Here is a 17,642-nt window from a genome sequence, read left to right as displayed (position 1 = left end):
CGGCCTTTGGGAGCCCATCATAGCTTCTCACCCTTTGCTGTCTCCTCTCCTCCTCCTCCTCCTCCTCCTCCTCCTCCTCCTCCTCCTCCTCTTCTTCTCCTCCTTCTCCTCCTTCTCCTTCTCCTTCTTCTTCTTCCTGCTCTCCTCCTCCTCTTCTTCCTCCTCCTCCTCTTCTCCTCTTCCTACTCCTCCTTCTCCTCCTTCTTTTTGCTTTTTGCATTGTGTGTGTGTGTTTTGCTTTTGTGTTGATACTGATGATTGAACCCAGAGGCATTCTACTGCCAGGCTACACCCTTAGCCATTTTTATTTATTTATTTATTTTGCAGTACTAGGGGTGGAACCCAAGGGCATTCGACCTCCGATCTACACCCCCTGCCCTATTTTTTATTCTTTATTTGAAACAGGGTCTCACTGAGTTGCAGAGGGCCTCACTAAGTAGCCGAGGCTGGCCGAGAACCGTGATCCTCCTGTCTTAGCCTCCCAAATGCTGGGATTACAAGCGTGCACCACCACACCCGGCTATTTATATATTTTTTGAAACCAAGCCTCACTAAGTCGAAGGAGCTGCCTCAAACCACTGATCTTCTTGGGATTAAGGGGTACTGAGATTAAGAGGCGCTCCACCACACCCAGCTAAATTATTGATTTTGACTTGCTTGTTTGACAGCCTCACCCATAAAATTGACTATAATTTATGGAAAAGTTTCTGTTGAGTCTCTCTTACCTCTCACAACTGCCTTTGTTCCTGAAGAATATGAGTACCTCTAAGATTGCTGTCCCGCTAGTGCAATAATGATAAACTGTATTGAATGCGGGACCAGGAGCTACGTGGCCCTCCACACGCAGATGGCTTGGTTCCTGCCCTCAAACACAGCAAACTTCAGATCCTCCTGCAACAGCGTCAGGATGAACTCTTCATCTTAGTTATGAAAGCTACTTTTCCACTTAAAAGATTTCCTTTGTGGTCAGCAAATGCTCTGCTGGGATGATCGACTGCTTCTGTAACGCCAACCCGGGTTTTTAATTAGCCGCAAACCTATAAACTAATCTAATCTTGTCTTACTGTCCTTTTCTGCTTAACCACAGAAGTATTATATGAAAGAGTCTAAGAGAAAAAATGTAGGCATTCAGTAGTAACAAAAAATTAAATTTGGGGCCAGGCATGGTGGCACATGCCTGTAATCGCAGTACTTGGGAGGCTGAGACAGGAGACTGAAGACAGTCTCAGTGATTCAGTAAGGCCCTTTGCAACTTAGTGAGACTCTGTTTCAAAAATTAAAATAATAACAATAATAATAATAATAATAATAATAATAATAATAATGGTAGACATATATATCAGAGGTAGAACAACCCTGGGTTCAGTCCCCAGTACCAAAAAAAAAAATTCCTTTCTGGAAAGTTTCTTTACTAAATTTTTTTGTGGTTTTGTACTAGGAATCAAACCCAGGGGTATTCTACTACTAAGCTATTCCCCCAGCTCTTTTTTTTTAATCATTTATTTTGTTTGTTTGTTTGTTTGTTTTTTGTTTTTGTTGTTTTTGTTTTTGGTGGTACAGGGGTTCCTGGAAACCCTTCAACCTCCGGGCTACACTCCCAGATGCATTTTTATACTTTTTTATTTGGAAACAGAGTCTCTTACGCCAGCACGGCTGGCTTTGAACCTGCGCGATCCTCCTGTTTCCGCCTCCCAAGCGGGGGATTACAAGCGTGCCCACCATGCCCCACTTATCTTTTATTTTGGAACAGTTTGCTAAGTTGCTGAAACTGGCTTCAACCTGCAATCCTCCTGTCTCAGCCTCCCAAGCACTGGGATTACAGGCATGCATATTACCTTTTATTTTTTTGTGGGTCTGGGGATGGAACCCAGAGGCATTTGACCTCCAAGCTATACCCCCTACCCAATTTTTTATTCTTTTTTTTTTTTTTTTTTTGGTGGTACTAGGGGTGGAACCCAGGGGCTTTCTACCTCCAGGCTATACTCCCAGACCTATTTTATATTTTATTTGGAAACAGGGTCTCACTAAGTTGCTGAAAGCCTCACTAAGTAGCTGAGGCTGGTTTTGAACCTGTGCAATACTCCTGTCTCAGCCTCCCAAGTGCGGAGATTACAAGCGTGCACCACCACGCCCAGCTCTCAATTTTTTATTCTTTATTTTGAAACAGGGTCTCACTGAGTTGTAAAGGCCTCACTAAGTAGCTGAGGCTGTCCGCAAACCGCAATCCTCCAGTCTCAGCCTCCCAAATGCTGGGATTACAAGTGTGCGCCACCATGCCCGGCTCACATTACCTTTTTAATAATTATAACTCAGCAGTATTTGAGTTCTTTAGTTTTATAGTACATTACATATCAGTGTGGTCTAACTCATCATTATCTTTTTCTTTTCCCTCATCTCCAAATGAACGTCTGGAATCAGAATACACAGTAAGTTTCATTTAATTTTTTTAAATATTCTGTCTATGATCAGTGGAGTAATTGGAACATTCTTCCTATTTGTCTTATCAACATAATAATTTTTAAAAAGAGGAATAATTCGGAATCAGAAATATTTAAATGTAGGCTAATACATAGTTATATATAACGCAATAATTTGAATGTTCTCATTTGTTTAAGAATATTAATGTTAATTTAAAGTGCTTTGCTAGTCACTTTACATAATTAGCTTTTGCTTGTAATTTGTAAAAGAGCTTGACTGTTTTATTGGTGGTAGTTCGCTATAATAGAAGAACTGTTACTCGCAATGTGATATTCGAGGGATTAGGGCAGTTGTTGGTGGAAGGTGGGACTTGCGTATTGGAGAACTTCAAAAATGGCAAGACAATGCAAACAGTTACACTCCAAGATCTGGGGAGGACGGTCCATGTGGCTTGGTAAGATTACTTAATTTCTTCCTGCCTCAGAGTCGTTACTTACACTGAGAGAGAGGAAGAGAGAGGCTCCATAGCATTAAATTGAGTTGTGGTATTTTTATTCAGATGATTTTCCCCAGTGGCCCACAGGTTCAAGCTAGCGTAAGAAGAAAATGGATAGCCGAACCGTGAGAAGACTTGAGTTTTGGGTCTTACTCAAAATTGCCAAAGAAGAGGGAGAGAAAGAGAGAGAGAGAGAGAGAGAGAGAGAGAGAGAGAGAGAGAGAGAGAGAGAGAAATGGAGGGACATGGTACATTGTGTCCTTGGTGAGGGCCTAGCAACGTGGCACATGGTACATGCTCAGTAAATAGTTACGGAATGACAGAATGAATGTATAAATGAAGGATGGATGGATGGATGGATGGATGGATGGATGGATGATGGATGATGGGCCTGTAGACATACAGAGCTGACACAGGCTTTGGCGTCTGCTAGGCCTGGGTGTTCTCGGGCTCTGCTACTCGTCAGCTGGAGAATGTCAGCAGCCCCCGCCCCACCATTGGCTCTTGAATTCATACTTGTCCATACTACATTCTCACCTGGCCTCTGCAGAATTAAAAAATAAAATAAAATTAGGAGTAGTCATCAAAGTTTTTCATAAAATCCAGTTTATTTCATCTCAACGACTGTTGGTAATTGTGCCTCCTCATGCTTAGGTATTGAAGTATTTTTTCTTTTCTGAAATGATAGGAATAATGCATACCATTTTTTTTTGCCCAGTCTTCCTAACTTTAAAAGAAAAAAGAAAAAAAGCAGCCATTCTATGGCAGTATACAAACTTTAAATTTCAGAAGGCAGAGAACCACTTATCCAGAACCAGCAGCTTAACTTTTCTGAACCTGTTCCCTCTGGTCTAAGATTGGGAGAAATCCCTGGAGCCATTAGCAGAAAGATTCAATGCTCTGACTCAGGGGTCGGATTACATCTTCTACAGAGGGTCATAGTGTGACTATTTTTCTATTTTGTGGGTCATCTAGACTTTATTCCTGCAAAAACAGCCACAGACAACACGTAAACCCATCGGCAGAGTGTCAGCTGCCCAGGCAGCAGGCAAATTCGGTCCCCAGGTTAGTTCACCATCCCCAAATCTAAGCATGAGAAGCTGTCAGCACAATGGCTGTGGACGCAGCCCCCAGCCACACCCCAGGTCCAGTTGTGTGTGTGTGGACCTGGGGGTGGAACCCAGGGGCATTCTACCTCCAAGCTACACCCTCAGCCCTTCTTACTTTTCATTTTCAAATGGTCTCTCTGGGTTGTCTAGAGTCTTATTGCTGAGGCTGAACCCGCGATCCTCCTGTCTCAGCCTCCCAAGTACTGGAATTACAGGCGTGCGCCACCAGGCCTGGCTCTGTTGCTTCTCATCACAGAATTATCAAGATTGGTCCAAGCCTGCCCATGAGGGCCTGTGCAAATAACATCTCTTTTAGCCCCTATTTCCTCAAGGCCATGTGTAGATGAGAATAAACAGTTCCTTGAAATTCAAGCCCAAAGCCCGGTGCACAGTGAGCGGTCAACACTTCACTGCTGAACGGTCAACACAGGTTTACTGTTGAATGGAGTGCGAGGCTGGCAGCTGCCATTCTTAACACGAACCTGGACGGGAGCGCACCCAGGGGTCCACATTTACGCCCTCCCATGCAAACTCGGCTCCGGTGAGGAGCCGGGCAGGGACGAAGCCTCCAGGGAATCATCTTACTGTACTGAGATGTGATGTCAATTCATCATTTGAACAACTATCCGTCCTCACATGGACAAGATCATTCTGGTAACTAACAGCACCGAGGCGGTTTGCCTGGAGGGTGCTAGCTGGAGCCAGCTTGGTCCAATTGCGCACGATGGTGCTGGTTCCCCAGAAGCTCCTTACCGCCCTGGGAAATATGGGCATGCTAGATAAGAGAAATGAAGGCTGAACATGTGCACTGGTCTTTTGTTCATTGATCAAGAATATGTACTAAAGTGCAGAGGTTCAGAAAATCGACTGCAACTGAGTGAAACGTGGCTCTTGATAACTCAATCCACATAGGGCAGCCGGACCTCAGGCGGCCCTCCAATGAGGACTTCCAGGCCGGCCTCCATTACTGTGAGCCTCAGGCAGCTCCGAGAATTTTTCTTTTCTTTTCTTTTTTTTTGGGGGGGGGGTCTGAGGATGGAAACCAGAGGCATTTGACCTCCGAGCATTACATCCCCTAGCCTATTTTTTATTCTTTGTTTTGAAACAGGGTCTCACCGAGTTGCAGATGGCCTCACTAAGTAGCTGAGGCTTTCCGTGAACCGTGATCCTCCATCTCAGCCTCCTGAATGCTGGGATTACAAGCATGCGCCACCACGCCCGGCTTCCGAGAATTTTTCTACTTCATTATATTTTTTGGTCCTGGAGCAGTCTACCTCCAAACTGCACCCCTAGCCCCACTGTATTTTTTTTTATTTTGAAACAGTGTCTGGCCAAGTTGTTGAGGGTCTCATTAAATCACCAAGGCTAGCCGGGCGTGGTGGCACACGCTTGTAATCTCAGCATTTGGGAAGCTGAGACCGGAGGATCGTGGTTTGCGGGCAGCCTCAGCTACTTAGTGAGGCCCTCTGCAACTCAGTGAGACCCGGTTTCAAAATAAAGAATAAAAAATAGGGCAAGGGGTGTAGCCCAGAGGTCAAATGCCCCTGGGTTCCATCCCCAGACCTGCCAAAAAAAAAAAAAAAAAAATCACCAAGGCTGTCCTCGAACCTATGATCCTCCCATCTCAGCCTCTCAAGTACAAGGATTCCAGCTGTGTGCCGCCAGGCCCAGCAGCTCTGAGGCTTTCTGAGGAGGTGTATCCTCTACTTTTTGCCAATTCTTTGCCTCCACAGTATTCCCGAAGCCTTAATGAGACTTTTAAGGAGACTTAAGTCAGGTGCAGTGGCACATGTCTATAATCTTAGTACTTGGGAGGCTGAGATAGGAGGATCACAGGTTCAAAGCCAGCCTCCACAACTTAGACCTTGTTTCAAAATTTAAAAAAAAAAAAGAAGGCTGGGGGTAGAATGTTGCTTAGTTCAATTCCCACCATGCCCCCCTAAAAAAAGACAAATTATTTAATACTGTTTGAGATAATTTGGGACCCAAATATGTGAAGGCAGAGTTCTAATTGTACAGTCTCATACTCTTTATGTTAGACTCAAAATCTTACTTGTTCTCTTTTACCTGATTTCTCATTATTCTGCCACTATGTTTTCAAATCCTTTCCCAGTCCAGTCCTTCAGTTTGAGGTTAACCGTTCTTTATTAAATCCTCATGATGTGCAAAACATCAGGCTAGACAGTGTGGCCCATCAGTTCTCCCCGCCCATTGGGGTCATTCTCTGGTGGGAAATTGCTTGACATTCCAAAGTCATCATCCAGTTCTGGGGTTTTCTGGAGATAAGAGGGGACGCAGCTGGTGGGGTGAGCTGGCACCAGACCTGCTCTCCCCAACACACACACACACACACAGGCTGGACAGCTCCGAGCTGAGCTGTGAGCAGAGGTTCAGACCAGTGGGCAGAGGGTAACGGCTCCCACAGGACCCGGCCAGGCAAAGAGTTGCAATGAGAGTGCCTGGGCCTTGGGTTTCAGGCACAGGGCTGTGGTCCCCAGCGCCGTCCAAGGCAGGGACAGGACCCCGAAGCTTACTCAGTCACTGGGTCCTGGGGAGATAAGGTTGTCAGCTTTCCTAAGTAAAAAGACAGGATTTAGCCAGGCGTAGTGGCACACACTAGTAATCCCAGCATTTGGGAGGCTGAGATGGGAGGATCATGGTTCACAGACAACCTCAGCTACTTAGTGAGGTCCTTTGCAACTCAGTGAGACCTTGTTTCAAAATAAAGAATCAAAAATAGGGCTGGGAGCCGGGCCTAGTGGCACACGCTTGTAATCCCCACGCTTGGGAGGTGGAGACAGGAGGATCGCCCAGTTTCAAAGCCAGTTGTGCTGGCTTAAGAGACCCTGTTTCCAAATAAAAATATAAAAAATAGGTCTGGGAGTGTAGCCTGGAGGTAGAAGGGCTTCCAGAAACCCCAGTAGCACAAAAAAAAAAAAAAAAAAAAAAAAATTAGGGCTGGGAGCTGGGCATGGTGGCGCACGCTTGTAATCCCAGCATTCCAGAGGCTGAGACCGGAGGATCGTGGTTAGAGAACATCTCAGCTACTTAGTGAGGCCCTCCACAACTTAGTGAGACGCTATTTCAAAATAAAGAATAAAGCCAGGCGTGGTGGCACACGCTTGTAATCCCCGTGCTTGGGAGGTAGAGACAGAAGGATCGCGCTGGTTCGAAGCCAGCCGCGCTGGCCTAAGAGATCCTGTTTCCAAATAAAAATATAAAATAGGTCTGGGAGTGTAGCCTGGAGGTAGAAGGGCTTCCAAGAACCCCAGTACCACCAAAAAAAATAAAATAAAATAAAAAATAGGGCAGGGGGTATAGCTCAAAGGTCACATGCCCCTTGGTTCTATCCCCAGACCCGGAAAAAAAAAAAAAAAAAAAAAAAGAGCTGGGAGTGTCCAGTACTGCAAAAAAAAAAAAAAGGATGTTCTGTTGAATTTAAGTTTTCAGATAAATGGTAAATAATTTTTAGTATAAATGTGCCCCAAATATCTTGTGGGCATATGAACACTAAAAGATTGTCTTGTGTTTTACCTGGCAACCCCACCAATGACTGGTAGGCACTTGGTCTTAGAAATTTGAATACAAGGCCAGGTGTGGTGGCACATTCTTGTAATCCCAGTTCTTGGGAGGCTGAGACAGGAGGATCGTAGGTTCGCAGCCAACATCAGCTTCTTAGTGAGGCCCTCCGCAACTTACTGAGACCCTGTTTTATTTATAAATATATAAAGAACATATATAAATATATAAGAACATACATATTTATATATAAAGGATATATAAATATATAATAATAAATATGTAAGAATATTTATTTTTATAAATAAAAATATATATACATACATACATAGGGCTGGGAGTATAGCTCGGGGGTATGTCACTGAGTTCAATCCCTAGTACCACAAAAAAAGAAAAAAAAGAAAAAGAAAGAAAGAAAAGAAACTTGAGTACACAATCATGAGCTTATAAGAACAGGGGCACGCCGTTTGACTGAGGGAAGAGAAGGGATGGGAAGTGTGTCCCGCGGGCCGGCACCGTGGTTGACACTGTGGAAGGGGAGGCCAGTGGTTGCCCTGAGGGGCCAGCGGGGAGGCGCCCCCTGCCTGCGTTAGGGTTGCCTCAGGAAGAGGGGAACAGCACTGGGGAGAAAGAACTGGGAGAAAGTCTCAGGTAAAAGACTCTGGTACGTATGTGTTGCAGTTGAAGCACAGAAGGTTGTAGAAAGGAGAGAGAAAGCCGGACGTGTACCCGTAACCCTAGCCCCGGGGAGACTGAGACAGGAGAAGCTCAGGTTCAAGGTCAGCCTCAGCAACTTGGCGAGACCCTTGGCAACTTCATGGGACCTTATTTCAAAATACAAAGTAAAATAAGGCCAATGGGTGTAGATCAGAGGCAGAATGCCCCTGAGTTCAATCCCTAGTACCATAAATAAATAAATAAATAAATAAATAAATAAATAAATAAATAGGAAGAGGAATGTGTCTGGACAAAATAAAATACGGGAAGATTTCTGGGAGAGGGTGCCATTTAAGTCGACCAGAGGGACAGCGAAGGTCACTGCAGACAGCTGCTGCCACCTGCGAGCTCTGGCTGTGATAAGATGCTACTCCTTGGGGGTGAGGGGGTGCTTAAAGGCAGACATCTGTTTCCCACGGTTCTGCAGGCTGGAGGTCTAGGATCAAGGCGCTGGCGATTTCCAGCGTGGGCTCTTCTCCTGGTTTGCCTCACCTGGTACGGAGAGGAAGCGCACTTTCTTGTCTCTTCTTAAAAGAGCACAAATCCTGCCTGGGATTGGCGCACGCTTGTGATCCCGGCATTTGGGAGGCTGAGACAGAAGGAAGAATTGCGGTTCGCCGACAGCCTCAGCTACTCAGTGAGGCCCTTTCTAACTCAGTGAGACCCTGTTTCAAAGTAAAGAATAAAAAAATAGGGCTGGAGGTGTAGATCAAAGAAAGAATGCCCCTGGGTTCAATCTCTCCAGTATCAGGGAAAATTTTTTAAAAGGGTACAAATCCAGAACTACTACTGGATCTGTGCATGCCGGTAATAACGGTACCTGGGAGGCTGAGACAGGAAGGTCTCAGGTTCGAGGCCAGCCTCAGCAATTTAGTAAGGCTCTGTTTCAAAGTAAAACATAAAAAGGGCCGGGGATATAGCTCAGAGGTAGAACGCTGTTGGGTTGGGCCCTAGTACCAGTAAATAAATAAGCAAGCATATAGTAAGGGCCTTAATCCCAACACAAGGATTCATCCTTATGACTTAACTTACGGCCCAAAGGTCCCATCCCTGACAACTGTCACCTTGGCGTCTGTGCCTTCAACACGTGAATGGGGAAAGGGGGGGGGGGGCTGAGTCTGTGGCAGTGCGCAGGCGCCGGATCCTGGCCACCTGGAGCCAGGTCTTGGTGCTTTGAATGTCAGGACAAGGCCTGGATTTAAATCTCTGTAGAGAGCCACATTGTTTCCAAGTAGTTTGCTTTTATTTTCCATCCCAAATATAGGACAGCTTTTCTTTCCATCTCCCCAGCGGCGGGGATCCAGAGTCCTCTCGGGCCCCAGGTTCATGCCTTCAGGCCCGCAGTGTGCGTTTGGAAGCCGCCGCCCCCTGACCCGGACTCCGCCGCGTTCTCACGCTCGGCCCCGGCAGCCTGGGCTAAAGAGCCCACTCTCGGCTCGAGTGCAGGTCTGTTCCCAGGGCTTATGACACATGCTTTCCATTGCATTCATCTTCCTTCCTGTTTTAAGTGCTTTTTAATTGGACTCTTCATCCCCCCAATCCTTTAATCCTAAGTACCTCTTTTTGATGTCTTTTTCAAGCTCTATATTTCCTGTTATGTACCCGAAAGGAAAACTTCCCTGGTGCCCAGCTCCGGGACAGGCTCACCCTGCCTCCCTTCCTGGGAGAGGCAGCCCTGGAGCCGGCTCTACCCAGGGCGATCGTGCATCCCCGCACAGCACCTGTTCTACCTATATTTGACTGTCCAGCCTGGTACTTAGGCCTCGTACCTGTGGTGCCTTGCTTAGCCTTGGGAGGTGGCGGGGGGGGGGGGGGGGGGGGGCTTCAGGGAGCCCCAGGAATGAGGGCTCTGACTGCACACACCAATGAATCCACCTCCCACCCTGTTGTAGCCCCAAGGATATGTCCTGGTCATAAGACACAGATGTGTTAGAAACAAAAACACAAAGCCCAAGCCAGGTGTGACCACGCCTCTAATCCCAGTACCTGTGAGGCTGAGACAGGAGGATCCCAGGTTCAAGGACAACTCAGCAATTTGGCAAGACCTTATTTCAAAATAAAAATAAAAAGGGCTGGGGGTATAGCTGGAGGTAGCCTGCCCCTGGGTTTAATCCCCAATAACACACACACACTCACACACACACACACACACACACATACACACACACACACACCAGAGTCTAGCATATCCATGAAGGCCCCATCAAAACCTGGTGGCGCACGCTTGTAATCCCCGCGCTTGGGAGGCGGAGACAGGAGGATCGCACAGATTCAAAGCTAGCGGCGCTGGCTTAAGAGACCCTGTTTCCAAAAATAAAAAATAGGTCTGGGAGTGTAGCCCAGAGGTAGAAGGGTTTCCAGGAACCCCAGTACCACAAAAACAAAAACAAACCCTGGGAGATGCCCAAAATACCCCGAACCATCTTGTGACCACCAAGTGGATATCATCCTCATATCCGTCGTCTTACTCACCCCTCACAAAAGAGGGCCATTGTCAGGCATGGTGGCGCCCGCTTGTAATCCCAGTACTTGGGAGGCTGAGACAGGAGGAACCGAGTTCTTGGCCAGCCTCAGCTACTTAGTGAGGCCCTTGCTAACTTAGTGAGACCCTGTTTCGAAATAAAGGATAAAAAATAGGGCTGGGGGTATAAATCAGAGGTAGAATGACCCTGGGTTCCATTCCCAGTACTGAAGAAGAAAAAAAAAAAAAAAAAAAAAAGCGGCCATGAACCGCCAAAGCCTTTCCTCCTTCTGTCTGTCTCTGTCTGTCTGTCTGTCTCTCTCTCTCCAACCCACATTCTCCCTTGAATGTGTATTTCTTGTTGCTTTCCAAAATCAGTCTCTGTAGCTGTACCCTTTGTCTTGGAAACTCTTTTCTAACCCCTGATCCACTCCACAACTGTCCGGTCCCCGTCTGTGACGAAACGCAGGCAAGAGAACTTTCTGCCCAGGATCGGTGTCAAAAATAGGACTTTGACATTATCCTGGTGACCGAGGCAGGAAAGCACGTTCATCACCGGGAGCGGCCGTGCGTGTTTAGGGTCCTGTGGAAATGCCATTCAGCCAGGAAGTGGAAAAATATCTTTAACTTGATTATGGGGGGAAAAAATCTTAATTATACATAGAGCAGAGAACGCCACGAGAACAATTTTCCAGAGCACAGGCCGCCTAGCCAGTTCTTCAAACGCCACAGGCTCTTCTGAAGTGTGGAAAGTCGCAAAGAAAGGTGCCCCAAGGACGCTGGCTGCCTTCCAGAGTGGCTGATTCTTTCTTTTCCTCTCGAGTTATAAAAAGTCTGTTCCTAAAGATGCGTATCACCGAGCACATCATTGTAGGAACGTGAAGGCCCAAGTCCTAATGAGTCGGAACCGTGACTTGGAGTATACAGGCGGTGTCCAGACACCGCTGCCCTGACCACACCTCACCACACAACATTCTCTATGAGAATCCAGGGAAGAACCCATGACAGATGGGATGCCCTTCTGTTGGTTAGAGTGGCGACCGTGCCTCAGAAGAGGCCACAGGGATGGCCCGCCCTTCCCCAACACTTTCTTTTGTTTTTTTGGAGGGGGATCATTGGAGCTGGAACCCAGGGGCGTTCTACCTCTGAGCTGCGCTCCCAGCCCTAATTTTTATTCTTTTTTTTTTCCTTGGGGTACTTGGGATATAACTCAGGGGCATTCTACCTCTGAGCTATACCCCCAGCCCTCTTTTTTATTCTATTATTATTATTATTATTATTTTGGTGGTACTGGGGATGGAACCCAGGGGCCTTCTACCTCCGGGCTACACTCCCAGACCTATTTTTTATATTTTTTATTTGGAAACAGGGTCCCTTAAGCCAGCCAAGGCTGGCTTCAAACCTGCGCGATCCTCCTGTCTCAGCCTCCCAAGTGCGGGGATTACAAGTGTGCGCCACCACGCCCGGCTTTATTCTTTATTTTGAAACAGGGTCTCAGTGAGTTGTAAAGGACCTCACTCAGTAGCTGAGGCTGGCTGCGAACTGCGATCCTCCTGTCTCAGCCTCCCAAATGCTGGGATTACAAGCATGCGCCACCACACCTGGCTTTTATTCTTTATTTTGAAACAGGGTCTCACTAAGTCTCAAACTTACTTATCCATGTAGACATCCCTCAGACTTATTCATCCATGGGAACTTGGATTTTGCTCAATTTTTTAAAACTTTGGGGAGTTCCAGCAGTTTCTATCAGTCAGAGCAATCACCTATGAAAGTGGCCAGTGGATCACTTCTGTTCCAGTAAATGTTATTTCTTTTACCTTTCAGTGATACTTTGTCTGAAGATAACTATTACTCAAATACCAAAGCTTTTGGAAGAATGCCTAACCTTGATGGAAACGTGTGTGTGTGTGTGTGTGTGTGTGTGTGTGTGTGTGTGAGACTAAGGATTGAACCCAAAGACATTCTACCTCCAAGTTATACTTCCAGCCCTATTTTCTTTGGTTTTGAAACAGGGTCTCACTAGGTTGCTGAGAATCTCACTAAGTTACCGAGGATAGCCTTGAACCTGCAATCCTCCTGTCAGCCTCCCATACCTGGCTCCACCTTTTCTTTGGAGCATTGTCTTCCCTAACACCTCTGAACTGCAGTGAGTGTTTGTTTGTTTGGTTGGTTGGTTGGGTTTTTTTTTGGCACTACTGGGGATGCAACGCAGGGGCATTGTACCTCCGAGCTACACCCCAGCCCTATTTTTTAGTTTATTTATTTATTTATTTATTTTTGGTGGTACTGGGGTTCCTAGAAGCCCTTCTACCTCCGGGCTACACTCCCAGGCCTATATTTTTTTTTATACTTTTTTATTTGAAAACAGGATCTCCTAAACCAGCGCGGCTGGCTTCGAACCTGCGCGATCCTCCTGTCTCCACCTCCCAAGCGCGGGGATTACAAGCGTGCGCCACCACGCCCGGCGTCTTTTTATTTTTGAAACAGGGTCTCACTGAGTTGCAAAGGGCCTCACTAAGTAGCTGAGGCTGTCCAAGAACCGCGATCCTGTCTCAGCCTCCCCAATGCTGGGATTGCAAGCGTGCGCCACCACGCCCAGCTAGGTTTGTTTGTTTGTATGGCAGATTTGTCCGGTCAATCAAGATGGGCGATCGATCCTCGGGGTTGTTACCCAGGACGGCTTGCCCTCTCTTGCTTCCTCTCCAGCCACAGACCTGCCTGTGTGGGGAGTTGCTCTTCTCCTGGCTTCTGTTATTTCTGTGCAGCGCAGTTCCCTCTGAAGGGGACAGCGCCCATCTCCCTAAACTCTCGTCCTACCCTGGCTGTGCAAAGCTCTGACTGCATGAGCCTCGATTTCCTAGAAGAGCCAATAGCTCACCATCCTCCATTCAGAAAGCTGCTTCCATTCATGCGCTGGGCCCTGCTGCTCCGGAGCCGCCTAGGCGCCAACCACTGGGCTGATGAATGGCGTCTCCGCAGAGGCCAGGCCGGGGAGCCAGGCCGCCATCCCGCTTCTCTCAGCCTCCTCCACCTCACCTGCGTCCTGGGCGTTGTCACTCTCTCATTAATTTCCACTGGCTCCTTGCCTCCCTCTCCGCTGGGTCTCAGGGTTTTTTCCTTTTTGCTGGGCGTGGTGGCACCTGCCTGTGATGCCAGTACTTGGGAGGCTGAGACAGGAGGATTGCAGGTTCGAGACCAGCCTCAGCAATTTAGCCAGATTCTCAGCAACTTGGCAAGACCCTGTTTCAAAATGAAGGGATTTTTACTTTTTTCTCCCCTGGGATCAATCCCTCTTCTCAATATCTTCTGTGCAATCTTTTTTTCCCCACCTACCTTGCCAATTTGAACACCTACCCTACCTATGGGTCATAGCACACATGGTCCTCAGAACCCCAGAATGACAAAGGGAACCCCAAAATCCAAAAAGCTCCTCTGCCCTTTGCACCTTTGCCTGCATAGTGACTGAAACTGCGCTCACGGAGGATGGGCGCGCATACACTTTCTTGAAATCGACATATGAAAGGCCTTCTGTGCACAAAGGGAGTGTGTGTGTGTGTGTGTGTGTGTGTGTGTGTGTGTGTGTGTGTGTGTGGTGTATATGTGTGGTACTGAGGATTGAACCCAGGTAGAACATACCTCTGAGCTAACCCCCCCGTCCTATTTTATTTTTGTGGTACTGGGGATTAAGCCCAGGGGCATTCTACCTCTGAGCTACACCTCCAGCTCTATTTTTTTAAGTTTTTATTTTGAAACATGTATCACTAAGTTGGTGAGTCCAACACTTGCTGAGGCTGTCCTCGAACCTGCAGTTTTCTTTCTCAGCCTTCCAAGTACTGGGATTACAGGCACGCCTGATTCCTAGTTTTTGTTTTTTGTTTTTTTTTGTTTTTGAAACAGGGCCTCACAGAGTTGCTGAGGCTGGCCTTGAACCTGCAAACCTCTTGTCTCAGCCTCCCAAGTATTGGGATCATTGGCTAACAAAAACTTCCAAGATTAAGAAACCCTTATGCAGTAACAAGTGCTGGCTAGGGTGTGGGGTGCTGGAGCCCTCACACACTGCTGGTGGGCATGAAAAGTGTTATAGGTGCTTTGGAATACTGTAGACACCTGGTAGCTCCTCAGAGTCCTAAACGTGAAGTGACCACAAGATCCAGCAATTCCACGCTAATTCTTTTCTCAAAAGAGATGGAAATATATGCCTACACGAAATCCTGTACAAGAATACCAAAGGCAGCATTATTCATTAATAGCTAAAAAGTAGAAACAGATGTTCATCAGTTGATATATGGATAAATAAATATGGTATATCCACAAAGTGTGATATTATTCTGCCAGGAAAAAGAAACTGAGTGCTGATATATGCAATAAAACAGGTGAACCTTGAAAACATAATGCTAAGTGCAAGAAGTCAGACACAAGAGACCATGTATTACATGTTTTCACTTATGTGAAGTGTCTAGAATAAACAAGTCATTGATAACAGATGTAGGGTAGAGGGAACTTACACTGTCAAGTAGAGGGGAGTCAGGACCAGGAAAGTGACAGCTGATGGGTAGAGAGCTCCTTTCTGGGATGATGAAAACCCCCTAAACTGGGCGTGGCTACATATGCCTGTAATCCCAGTACTTGGGAGACTAGACAGGAGAATCACAAGGTCAAGGCCAGCGTCAGCACAGTAATGAGTCTCTTCGCAGCCTAGTGAGACCCTGTTTCAAAATTCAAAAGTAGAGCCGGGCATGATGGAGCACACTTATAATCCCCGCTCTTGGGAGGCGGAGACAGGAGGATGGCACAGGTTCAAAGCCAGCCTCAGCTACTTAGTGAGACCCATTTCCATATATATAATGTCTGGGAGTATAGCCCGGAGGTAAGAAAGCCCCTGGGTTCTACCCCCAGCACCACACACACACAAAAAAGGGCTGGGGTGTAGCTCAGAGGTAGAATGCCCCTAGATTCAATCCCCAGTACCAAAATAAGAAGGAGAAAGAGGAGGAGGAGGAGGGAGAAGAGAAAATGCCCTAGACTTAGATTGTGGTAATAGCTGTAAATCTACTATTAACTTGTATACTTGAAATTTGCAAATTATGTGAATCGAGCTATTAATGTGTTTATTTTGGTCCTGGGAATCCAACTCAGTGTCCAGCACACGCTCAGCTTTCCTATCATTAAGCTGCTGCACCAGCCCCTGAACAGTGCTTTTAAAAAGAATGTATAGCTGGGCGCGGTGGCACACACTTGTAATCCCAGTACTTGGGAGGCTGAGACAGGAGGATCGTGGGTTCACGGACAGCCTCAGCTACTTAGTGAGGCCTCCACAACTTAGTGAGACCCTGCTTCAAAATGAAGAATAAAATATAGGGCTAGGTGTGTAGTTTGGAGGTAGAGCACCCTGGAGTTCTACTACCACACACACACACACACACACACACACACACACACACCAAAAAAAGAAAAAGTGTGTGTGTGTGTGTGTGTGTGTGTGTGTGTGTGTACATACATTTAGAGGAAAAATCAACTGCTGGGCTTGGGGTGGGCTCTGGGACCCCGCTGTTCCCACAGGCATGAGGCCTGGATAGCTTACAGTGTTTGCTGGAGACCAGGCGTTCTGGGAACACAGTATCCTTGGACCACAGTAATGACAGTCTTCAAAGTGGGCAGTGCACATCCTCCCAGGCTCTGAAGTCCGGGGCTCCGGGGAGCCTCTGACTCGTCCCCCCCACCCCCCGCCCGTTTTCGGCAGCCCTGCACTCTCTGTCCCCCTGTACGTGAGCACTGGGCAGGCAGCGGGGGCTCCCAGCACCTCCCAGAAACTGACTCTCAAACTCCCGGTGCGTGTGACCCTTTCCCTTTAAGACTTGGGTCTGCTTACATTGAGTTTTGTTCTCATAAGTGTTTCTTATTGCCATGGCAACCCTAATCAATCACAGGACCCAAAATAGCTCTTCCATCTTTCCCGAAGCGTATCTGTAGTGAATTGGGATGCGGCCTCTACCCTGCGTCGGGCGTGTGCGGCTTTCATTTCCCGACACTGAACCTGGGAGGGCCGTGTCTGGAAATTACTCTCAGAGAGGCCCAGACGCCTCCCCCTTTCCTGACCTCAGGCCCCCCACCCCATCACTTCCAAACACACCAAGGAGGTGCACTGACACGTTCAATCGAGAACCATCTCTAGTTTGGGGTATGGGAGATTTTTTACAGGTACCAAATGGTCATTTTTCAATAAGAGCTTCATCCTGAGAGATGTTGCTGGGTTTGGCAGGACAGTTAAAGACACACAGATAGCAGAAGCAGGGGCATGGTGGGAGCAGGTGGCGGCAATGCTTGTGAGATCCTTCTGGCCTGGGAGGATCTGAGCTAGAAAATCAGAGGCCAGGCGACCTGAGACCTCTGCCCTGTCCCCAATTTCTTCATGACTCTGCTGCTGTTTTTAAGTGATTGGGAAAACATACCCTCATTGTAATTAAGGGAATATTTTTATGATTTTTCTTCTCTGGTACTAGGGACTGAACCCAGGGGCATTCTACCTCCAAGCTACATTCCCCAGCCGTGTGTGTGTGTGTGTGTGTGTGTGTGTGTGTGTGTGTGTGCGCGCGCGCATGCGCGCGCGGTAATGGGGATGTAACCCAGGGGCATTCTACCTCCAAGTGACACCCCCAATCGTATTTTTTATTCTTTATTTTGAAACAGGTTCTCACTGAATTGCAAAGGGCCTCACTAAGTAGCTGAGATTGGCTTCGAACCTGCACAGTCCACCTGCCTCAGCCTCCTGAATGCTGGGATTACAAGCATGCACCACCATGCCCAGCTTTTTCTTTAATTTTTAAACAGGGCCTTGCTAAGTTGCTGAGGCTGGCCTTGAACCTGTGATCCTCCTGTCATAGCTTCCCCAGTACTGGGATTATAGGCATATGCACCACACTCA

General features: G+C 47.2%; 1 protein-coding gene across 1 annotated transcript in view; it reads left to right on the top strand.

Annotated features, from left to right (window-relative positions):
* Positions 1 to 17,642, top strand: part of PITPNC1 (phosphatidylinositol transfer protein cytoplasmic 1) — a gene marked incomplete at both ends in the record, with an annotated part of 311,327 nt that overhangs the window by 175,218 nt on the left and 118,467 nt on the right. The window contains one exon of the mRNA XM_080712457.1: positions 2,419 to 2,426. Within this exon, the coding sequence (XP_080568583.1) occupies positions 2,419 to 2,426 (8 nt within the window). The remainder of the gene's footprint in view (positions 1 to 2,418; positions 2,427 to 17,642) is intronic.

Source organism: Muscardinus avellanarius (genome assembly GCF_963383645.1).
Source record: "Muscardinus avellanarius genome assembly, chromosome: 16".
Lineage (NCBI taxonomy): Eukaryota > Metazoa > Chordata > Mammalia > Rodentia > Gliridae > Muscardinus > Muscardinus avellanarius.
Note: the sequence above shows the minus strand (reverse complement) of the source record. Positions and strands in the feature narration are given on the sequence as shown.